Source organism: Oncorhynchus clarkii, unplaced genomic scaffold (assembly GCF_045791955.1).
Source record: "Oncorhynchus clarkii lewisi isolate Uvic-CL-2024 unplaced genomic scaffold, UVic_Ocla_1.0 unplaced_contig_2184_pilon_pilon, whole genome shotgun sequence".
In the NCBI taxonomy this organism is placed as follows: Eukaryota; Metazoa; Chordata; class Actinopteri; order Salmoniformes; family Salmonidae; genus Oncorhynchus; species Oncorhynchus clarkii.
In genome coordinates, this window is record NW_027257947.1 from 623912 (window position 1) to 635156 (window position 11245).

Sequence of the window (11245 nt, forward strand, 5' to 3'; positions counted from 1 at the left end):
ATATGGTGCTGCTAGACAACATACTCAGAATGTTACCTGGTGATATGGTGCTGCTAGTGATAGACAACATACTCAGAATGTTACCTGGTGATATGGTGCTGCTAGTGATAGACAACATACTCAGAATGTTACCTGGTGATATGGTGCTGCTAGACAACATACTCAGAATGTTACCTGGTGATATGGTGCTGCTAGTGATAGACAACATACTCAGGATGTTACCTGGTGATATGGTGCTGCTAGACAACATACTCAGAATGTTACCTGGTGATATGGTGCTGCTAGTGATAGACAACATACTCAGAATGTTACCTGTAGGTGAAAAACACGTCTTTCAACGTTTCATTTGCTTCAGATTTTGGGTTTAGGGTTGTCGTTCAAAAAGGTGTCTCCTGCTTCTCAGAAGGCCTTGTGAAACAGCAGAGAAAACATGAGACGGCCTGATAACAGCATGTACAGAGAAAACATGAGACGGCCTGATAACATCTCCGTCACCCTCGACGATGACATCATCCAAGGGTACAATAACAGAGTAGTGTTCCTCACAAGATGCCTCCCAAATGACAACCTATTCCCTATGTAGTGCACTACATTTGACCAGGGCGCACAGGGCACTATGTAGGGAATAGGGTGCCATTTGGGACATATGCTCCTACTGCAGGAAGTGTCCAGTCCCACTCTCCTATAGAGCTCTGTATTGAGACCGACAGGACAATGATTGGACAACACAGCAGCCTGTAATAGTGAAAGGTAAGGATTTTAAACAGCCCTGAAGACTCATCAGGTTGGAGAGCTTTTGGAGATATATCGTCATGGTGATCAGATTCCATCAATAGGGCCGTGGGTTCCTCTGACGTGAGCCGTACACTACAGGCTTGTCTTGTTTTGTTTTTATATGGTGCTTCATTTCCCTTTGATAGATCTAGGACATGGTGGATATGGATCAGCTTTGATAGATTAGGACATGGTGGATACGGATCAGCTTTGATAGATCTAAGACATGGATACGGATCAGCTTTGATAGATTAGGACATGGTGGATACGGATCAGCTTTGATAGATCTAAGACATGGATACGGATCAGCTTTGATAGAATAGGACATGGTGGATACGGATCAGCTTTGATAGATCTAAGACATGGTAGATACGGATCAGCTTTGATAGATCTAAGACATGGATACGGATCAGCTTTGATAGATTAGGACACGGTGGATACGGATCAGCTTTGATAGATCTAAGACATGGTGGATACGGATCAGCTTTGATAGATCTAAGACATGGTGGATACGGATCAGCTTTGATAGATCAAAGACACGGTGGATACGGATCAGCTTTGATAGATCTAAGACATGGTGGATACAGATCAGCTTTGATAGATCTAAGACATGGTGGATACGGATCAGCTTTGATAGATCTAAGACATGGTGGATACGGATCAGCTTTGATAGATCTAAGACATGGATACGGATCAGCTTTGATAGATTAGGACACGGTGGATACGGATCAGCTTTGATAGATCTAAGACATGGTGGATACGGATCAGCTTTGATAGATCTAAGACATGGTGGATACGGATCAGCTTTGATAGATCAAAGACACGGTGGATACGGATCAGCTTTGATAGATCTAAGACATGGTGGATACGGATCAGCTTTGATAGATCTAAGACATGGTGGATACGGATCAGCTTTGATAGATCTAAGACATGGATACGGATCAGCTTTGATAGATCTAGGACATGGTGGATACGGATCAGCTTTGATAGATCTAAGACATGGTGGATACGGATCAGCTTTGATAGATCTAGGACATGGTGGATACGGATCAGCTTTGATAGATCTAGGACATGGTGGATACGGATCAGCTTTGATAGATCTAAGACATGGATACGGATCAGCTTTGATAGATCTAGGACATGGTGGATACGGATCAGCTTTGATAGATCTAAGACATGGATACGGATCAGCTTTGATAGATCTAGGACATGGTGGATACGGATCAGCTTTGATAGATCTAAGACATGGATGCGGATCAGCTTTGATAGATTAGGACACGGTGGATACGGATCAGCTTTGATAGATCTAGCGATGTCAGAGCGGAATGAACTGATACAGTAGAATAGCATAGAATAACAGTATATACATATGAGATGAGTAATGAAAGATATGTAAGCATTATTAAGTGACTAAGATACAGTAGAATAGTATAGAATACAGTATATACATATGAGATGAGTTATCCCATTCCTTAAATTGGCCAGTGATTCATAGTCTATGCCTATAGGCAGCAGCCTCTAATGTGCTAGTGATGGCTGTTTAACAGTCTGATGGCCTTGAGATAGAAGCTGTTTTTCAGTCTCTCGGTCCCTGCTTTGATGCACCTGTACTGACCTTACCTTCTGGATGATAGCGGGGTGAACAGACAGTGGCTCGGGTGGTTGTTGTCCTTGGCGATATTTTTGGCCTTCCTGTGACATCAGGTGCTGTCGATGTCCTGTAGGGCGGGTAGTTTGACCCCGGTAATGCGTTGGGCAGACCGCACCACCCTCTGGAGAGCCTTGCGGTTAAGGGCGGTGCAGTTTCCGTACCAGGTGGTGATTCAGCCCAACAGGATGCTTTCAATTGCTGTTAAAATCTGTTAAAATTTGTGAGGGATTTAGATGACAAGACACATTTCTTTAGCCTCCTGAGGTTGAAGAGGCTCTGTTGCACCTTCTTCACCACACTGTCTGTGTGGGTGGACCAATTCAGTTAGTCAGTGATGTGTACGTAAAGGAACTTGAAGCTTTCCACCTTCTCCACTGCGGTCCTGTCGATGTAGATGGGGGGGGGGGGGTGCTCCCTCTGCTGTTTCCTGAAGTCCAGGATCATCTCCTTTGTTTTGTTGACGTTGAGTGAGAGGTTGTTTTTCAGGCACCACACTCCGAGGGCCCTCACCTCCTTCCTGTAGGCTGTCTCGTCATTGTTGGTAATCAAGCCTACTACTGTTGTGTCGTCTGCAAACTTGCTGATTGAGTTGGAGGCGTGCTTGACCACGCAGTCATGGGTGAACAGGGAGTACAGGAGGGGGCTGAGCACGCACCCTTGTGGGGCCCCAGTGTTGAGGATAAACGAAGTGGAGATGTTGTTTCGAGGGTACTATGGTGTTAAATGCTGAGCTGTAGTCAATGAACAGCATTCTTACATCTTGTCCAGATGGGTTAGGGCAGTGTGCAGAGTGATGGCAATTGCATCGTCTGTGAATCTATTGGGGCGGTAAGCAAACTGAAAAGGGTCTAGGGTGTCAGGTAAGGTGGAGGTGATATGATCCTTGACTAGTCTCTCAAAGCACTTCATGATGACAGAGGTGAGTGCTACAGGGCGATAGTCATCATGTTCAGGAGCCTTTGCCGCCTTGGGTACAGGAACAATGGTGGCCAACTTGTAGCATGTGGGGACAACAGACTGGGATAGGGAGAGATTGAATGTGCCCGTAAACATACCAGCCAGCTGGTCTGCGCATGCTCAGAGGACGCGGCTAGGGATGCCATCTGGTCCGGCAGCCTTGCGAGGGTTAACACGTTTAAATGTTTTACTCACGTCGGCCACGGCGAAGGAGAGCCCACAGTCCTTGGTAGCGGAACTGGCTAATAATTATATCCTAGTTATTATCCTATTTACTGTAGTCAACATTATAGGCTGTTGATACCCTAGTTATTATCCTGTTTACTGTAGTCAACATTATAGGCTGTTGATACCCTAGTTATTATCCTGTTTACTGTAATATCATAACATTATAGGATGTTGATACTCTTATTATCCTGTTTACTCTAGGCAAGTCATAGGCTGATACCCTAGTTATTATCCTGTTACTGTAATATCACAACATTATAGGCTGTTGATACCCTAGTTATTATCCTGTTACTGTAGTCAACATTATAGGCTGTTGATACCCTAGTTATTATCCTGTTTACTGTAATATCATAACATTATAGGATGTTGATACTCTTATTATCCTGTTTACTGTAATATCACAACATTATAGACTGTTGATACCCTAGTTATTATCCTGTTTACTGTCATATCATAACATTATAGGCTGTTGATACCCTAGTTATTATCCTGTTTACTGTAATATCACAACAATATAGGCTGTTGATACCCTAGTTATTATCCTGTTTACTGTAATATCACAACATTATAGGCTGTTGATACCCTAGTTATTATCCTGTTTACTGTAATATCACAACATTATAGGCTGTTGATACCCTCGTTATTATCCTGTTTACTGTAATATCACAACATTATAGGCTGTTGATACCCTAGTTATTATCCTGTTTACTGTAATAACACAACATTATAGACTGTTGATACCCTAGTTATTATCCTGTTTACTGTAATATCATAACGTTATAGGCTGTTGATACCCTAGTTATTATCCTGTTTAATGTAGTCAACATTATAGACTGTTGATACCCTAGTTATTATCCTGTTTACTGTAGTCAACATTATAGACTGTTGATACCCTAGTTATTATCCTGTTTACTGTAATATCACAACATTATAGGCTGTTGATACCAGGGCTCTAATTTCCCGGCGTCCATGGTCGTTGATGCCCTCGTGTGGCCATTGTGCCCTGTAACATAATGAATGCCTTGCTGCCACAGTGGCCATTGTGTCCTTTAACAAAATGAACGCCTTGCTGCCACAGTGGCCATTGTGCCCTGTAATAAAATGAATGCCTTGCTGCCACAGTGGCCATTGTGCCCTGTAACAAAATGAATGCCTTGCTGCCACAGTGGCCATTGTGCCCTGTAACAAAATGAATGCCTTGCTGCCACAGTGGCCATTGTGCCCTTGGGCTGAATGTACTAATTCTAAGGCTTGGCCGTGGCCATACTCCCCATAGCCTTGCTCTGAAGCACCACTCACTCGCACGGCTCTCTCAGATATCTCAATTCTTATTAACCAATGCCCGTCACGGGATCAGGTCCTTCTCACAGCCATTCCGTACAGCTTACTACTGAAGTCGGCATTTGGGGTATCTGTTAATTTAACCTTTAATAACTAGGCAAGTCAGTTAAGGCCTTAGGCCTAGAGTGGGGCAAAAAAGTATTTAGTCAGCCACCAATTGTGCAAGTTCTCCCACTTAAAAAGACGAGAGGCCTGTAATTTGTATCATAGGCACACTTCAACTATGACAGACAAAATGAGGAAAAAAAATCCAGAAAATCACATTGTAGGATTTTTTATGAATTTATTTGCAAATTATGGTGGAAAATAAGTATTTGGTCAATAACTAAAGTTATTTCAATACTTTGTTATACAGTGCCTTGCGAAAGTATTCGGACCCCTTGAACTTTGCGACCTTTTGCCACATTTCAGGCTTCAAACATAAAGATATAAAACTGTATTTTTTTGTGAAGAATCAACAACAAGTGGGACACAATCATGAAGTGGAACGACATTTATTGGATATTTCAAACTTTTTTAACAAATCAAAAACTGAAAAATTGGGCGTGCAAAATTATTCAGCCCCCTTAAGTTAATACTTTGTAGCGCCACCTTTTGCTGCGATTACAGCTGTAAGTCGCTTGGGGTATGTCTCTATCAGCACATCGAGAGACTGAATTTTTTTCCCATTCCTCCTTGCAAAACAGCTCGAGCTCAGTGAGGTTGGATGGAGAGCATTTGTGAACAGCAGTTTTCAGTTCTTTCCACAGATTCTCGATTGGATTCAGGTCTGGACTTTGACTTGGCCATTCTAACACCTGGATATGTTTATTTTTGAACCATTCCATTGTAGATTTTGCTTAATGTTTTGGATCATTGTCTTGTTGGAAGACAAATCTCCGTCCCAGTCTCAGGTCTTTTGCAGACTCCATCAGGTTTTCTTCCAGAATGGTCCTGTATTTGGCTCCATCCATCTTCCCATCAATTTTAACCATCTTCCCTGTCCCTGCTGAAGAAAAGCAGGCCCAAACCATGATGCTGCCACCACCATGTTTGACAGTGGGGATGGTGTGTTCAGCTGTGTTGCTTTTACGCCAAACATAACGTTTTGCATTGTTGCCAAAAAGTTCAATTTTGGTTTCATCTGACCAGAGCACCTTCTTCCACATGTTTGGTGTGTCTCCCAGGTGGCTTGTGGCAAACTTTAAACAACACTTTTTATGGATATCTTTAAGAAATGTCTTTCTTCTTGCCACTCTTCCATAAAGGCCATATTTGTGCAATATAGGACTGATTGTTGTCCTATGGACAGAGTCTCCCACCTCAGCTGTAGATCTCTGCAGTTCATCCAGAGTGATCATGGGCCTCTTGGCTGCATCTCTGATCAGTCTTCTCCTTGTATGAGCTGAAAGTTTAGAGGGACGGCCAGGTCTTGGTAGATTTGCAGTGGTCTGATACTCCTTCCATTTCAATATTTTCGCTTGCACAGTGCTCCTTGGGATGTTTAAAGCTTGGGAAATCTTTTTGTATCCAAATCCGGCTTTAAACTTCTTCACAACAGTATCTCGGACCTGCCTGGTGTGTTCCTTGTTCTTCATGATGCTCTCTGCGCTTTTAACGGACCTCTGAGACTATCACAGTGCAGGTGCATTTATACGGAGACTTGATTACACACAGGTGGATTGTATTTATCATCATTAGTCATTTAGGTCAACATTGGATCATTCAGAGATCCTCACTGAACTTCTGGAGAGAGTTTGCTGCACTGAAAGTAAAGGGGCTGAATAATTTTGCACGCCCAATTTTTCAGTTTTTGATTTGTTAAAAAAGTTTGAAATATCCAATAAATGTCGTTCCACTTCATGATTGTGCCCCACTTGTTGTTGATTCTTCACAAAAAAATACAGTTTTATATCTTTATGTTTGAAGCCTGAAATGTGGCAAAAGGTCGCAAAGTTCAAGGGGGTCGAATACTTTCGCAAGGCACTGTATACCCTTTGTTGGCAATGACAGAGGTCAAACGTTTTCTGTAAGTCTTCACAAGGTTTTCACACACTGTTGCTGGTATTTTGGCCCATTCCTCCATGCAGATCTCCTCTAGAGCAGTGATGTTTTGGGGCTGTTGCTGGGCAACACAGACTTTCAACTCCCTCCAAAGATTTTCTATGGGGTTGAGATCTGGAGACTGGGTAGGCCATTCCAGGACCTTGAAATGCTTCTTACGAAGCCACTCCTTCGTTGCCCGGGCGGTGTGTTTGGGATCATTGTCATGCTGAAAGACCCAGCCACGTTTCATCTTCAATGCCCTTGCTGATGGAAGGAGGTTTTCAATCAAAATCTCACGCTACATGGCACCATTCATTCTTTCTTTTACACGGATCAGTCGTCCTGGTCCCTTTGCAGAAAAACAGCCCCAAAGCATGATGTTTCCACCTCCATGCTTCACAGTAGGTATGGTGTTATTTGAATGCAACTCAGCATTCTTTGTCCTCCAAACACGACGAGTTGAGTTTTTACCAAAAAGTTATATTTTGGTTTCATCTGACCATATGACATTCTCCCAATCTTCTTCTGGATCATCCAAATGCTCTCTAGCAAACTTCAGACGGGCCTGGACATGTACTGGCTTAAGCAGGGGGACATGTCTGGCACTGCAGGATTTGAGTCCCTGGCGGCGTAGTGTGTTACTGATGGTAGGCTTTGTTACTTTGGTCCCAGCTCTCTGCAGGTCATTCACTAGGTACCCCCCCCCCCCCCCCGTGTGGTTCTGGGATTTTTGCTCACGGTTGAGCCCCAGATCGAGGGAGATTATCAGCGGTCTTGTATATCTTCCATTTCCTAATAATTGCTCCCACAGTTGATTTCTTCAAACCAAGCTGCTTACCTATTGCAGATTCAGTCTTCCCAGGCTGGTGCAGGTCTACAATTTTGTTTCTGGTGTCCTTTGACAGCTCTTTAGTCTTGGCCATAGTGGAGTTTGGAGTGTGACTGTTTGAGGTTGTGGACAGGTGACTTTTATACTGATAACAAGTTCAAACAGGTGCCATTAATACAGGTAACGAGTGGAGGATAGAGGAGCCTCTTAAAGAAGAAGTTACAGGTCTGTGAGAGCCAGAAATCTTGCTTGTTTGTAGGTGACCAAATACTTATTTTCCACCATAATTTGCAAATACATTTATTAAAAATCCTACAATGTGATTTTCTGGATTCTTTTTCTAATTTTGTCTGTCATAGTTGAAATGTACCTATGATGAAAATTACAGGCCTCTCTCATCTTTTTAAGTGGGAGAACTTGCACAATTGGTGGCTGACTAAATACATTTTTGCCCCACTGTATATATCACGATGTCAAGGCCTATATATCACGATGTCAAGGCAAACAACACAATTATCACAACACAGGTTGTAAAATGAAATTTTTTGGGGGTGGGGGGGGCTTGGCTTCCCCACATATGCACATACACTACATACACATACACACATAACAAACACACACTAACACACTCATCATGTGTTCAATTAAATTTGATGTAATTTCTTTAATGTTTTTGTTCTCTTTCCACAGGTGGGTGTCATCTCCAGAATCATCTCCTCTCCAGAATCATCTCCTCTCCAGAATCATCTCCTCTCCAGAATCATCTCCTCTCCAGAATAATCTCCTCTCCAGAATAATCTCCTCTCTAGAATAATCTCCTCTCCAGAATCATCTCCTCTCTAGAATCATCTCCTCTCCAGAATCATCTTCTCTCTAGAATCATCTCCTCTCCAGAATCATCTTCTCTCTAGAATCATCTCCTCTCCAGAATCATCTCCTCTCCAGAATCATCTCCTCTCCAGAATCATCTCCTCTCCAGAATCATCTCCTCTCCAGAATCATCTCCTCTCTAGAATCATCTTCTCTCTAGAATAATCTCCTCTCCAGAATCATCTCCTCTCTAGTCATCTCCTCTCCAGAATCATGTCCTCTCTACAGTACCTGGTCTACTAACGTGATCCATCACAATTACCACCCATCAGGTCCATGCAGAGTGCCATCACACTGCTGAGGAGACAGTACAACCAACTGTCTGAACCAAAGCTGAAACATTTCAGCTATCTGTCTGAACCAAAACTCTGACAGTCCTGCTCTGCCTCTGTTCTGATCTATTCTGATCTGATCTGGAAATTACTCTGAAACACCCTGTTCTGATCTGATCTAGACGTTACTCTGAAACACCCTGTTCTGATCTGATCTAGACGTTACTCTGAAACACCCTGTTCTGATCTAGACGTTACTCTGAAACACCCTGTTCTGATCTGATCTGGATGTTACTCTGAAACACCCTGTTCTGATCTGGATGTTAATCTGAAACACCCTGTTCTGATCTGATCTGTACATTACTCTGAAACACCCTGTTCTGTTCTGGACGTTACTCTGAAACACCCCGTTCTGATAACGGACGTTACTCTGAAACACCCCATTCTGATAACGGACGTTACTCTGAAACACCCCGTTCTGTTCTGATCTGGATGTTATTCTAAAACACCCTGTTCTGATCTGGACATTACTCTAAAACACCCTGTTCTGATCTATTCTGAAACACCCTGTTCTGATCTGATCTACTGTGGACGTTGCTTTGACACTGTCTGTGGTCTCCATAATGAATGATGTCTCTGCTCTCCCCTCCAACCACACAGACTGTCAGGTGGTGAAGGTCCCCCACCTGGTGTTCTTAGTGTTGGGTATGGTGTCTCTCAGTGAGAACCTGTTAGTGGTGGTGGCCGTGGTGCGCAACAAGAACCTCCACTCCCCGATGTACATGTTTATCTGTAGCCTGGCCACGTTCAACACCATCTCCTCCCTCTCCAAGACCTGGGAAACCCTAATGATGGAGTTCAGCGATGTCGGACAACTGGACTCCCGAGGGGACTCCGTCCGGAGGGTCGATGACATCATAGACGCACTGCTCTGCATGTCTTTTATCGGCTGCATCTGTAGCTTCCTGGCCATCGCTGTGGATCGCTACGTCACCATCTTCCACGCCCTGCGCTACCACAACATCATGACCACGAGGCGAGCCGCCATCGCCCTGGCGGGGATCTGGGCGCTATGCGGCGTCGCCGGGGCGGTCATGGTGGCGTTCTGTGACGCCACGGTCATCAAGATCTTTTTCATCGTGCTCTTCCTCATCTCGCTGCTCCTTATCCTCTTCCTCTACGTCCACATGTTCCTGCTGGCTCGGTCCCACGCCAGGAAGATTGCTGCGCTGCCCGGGAGTGCCATGCCGCACCGCAGCCTCCGGGGGGCGCTCACGCTCACCATGCTATTCGGGGTGTTTGTGGTGTGCTGGGCGCCTTTCTTCCTCCACCTCCTCCTCCTCATGGTGTGTGTAGAGAACCCCTACTGTGAGTGCTACCGCTCTCTGTTCCAGCTGAATTTGGTTCTGCTGATGAGTCACGCCGTGGTCGACCCGGCCATCTACGCCTTCCGCAGCGCAGAGCTACGAAACACCTTCAGGAAGATGCTGTTCTGCTCCGACTCACCACTCTGCTACAAGGTCAAAGCTCTGTTCCACTGAAGGGCTTTGTCTGCACCCTATTCCCTAGATAATGCACAACTTTCCACCAGAGTTTTTGACCCCGTGGGGCTTGGTTAGAGGTAGGGCACTATATGGGGGGTAGGGCCTTGGTTAGAGGTAGGGCACTATATGGGGAATAGGGCCTTGGTTAAAGGTATATACATATATATGTTTAACTACATACAGAATGTATACTATATACAGAATAGATAACTACTGTATATTATACTATATGTATAACTATATACAGAATAGATAACTACTGTATATTATACAGGATGTATAACTAACTATATATAGAATAGATAACTACTGTATATTATACTATATGTATAACTATATACAGAATAGATAACTACTGTATATTATACTATATGGATAACTATATACAGAATAGATAACTACTGTATATTATACTATATGTATACTACAGTGCGTTCAGAAGGTATTCAGACTCTTTCCCTTTTCCACATTTCGTTACGTTACAGCCTTATTCTAAAATGGATTCCATTATGTTTTTCCTCATCTACACACAATACCCCATAATGACATCACAATACCCCATAATGACATCACAATACCCCATAATGACATCACAATACCCCATAATGACATCCCAATACCCCATAATGACATCACAATACCCCATAATGACATCCCAATACCCCATAATGACATCACAATACCCCATAATGACATCACAATACCCCATAATGACATCCCAATACCCCATAATGACATCACAATACCCCATAAT

At 43.6% G+C, this 11245-nt stretch overlaps 1 protein-coding gene across 1 annotated transcript; it reads left to right on the forward strand.

Annotated features, from left to right (window-relative positions):
* Positions 1-9570: 9570 nt before the first annotated feature.
* Positions 9571-10509, forward strand: LOC139394161 (adrenocorticotropic hormone receptor-like). Its single transcript, XM_071142199.1, has one exon. It carries the CDS (start codon positions 9571-9573, stop codon positions 10486-10488), a length of 918 nt encoding a protein of 305 aa, XP_070998300.1. The 3' UTR covers positions 10489-10509.
* The last annotated feature ends 736 nt before the right edge of the window (positions 10510-11245 follow it).

Excerpts from the sequence above, each read along its gene's own strand:
- LOC139394161 (XM_071142199.1), top strand. The coding sequence starts at position 9,571 with ATGAATGATGTCTCTGCTCTCCCCTCCAACCACACAGACTGTCAGGTG.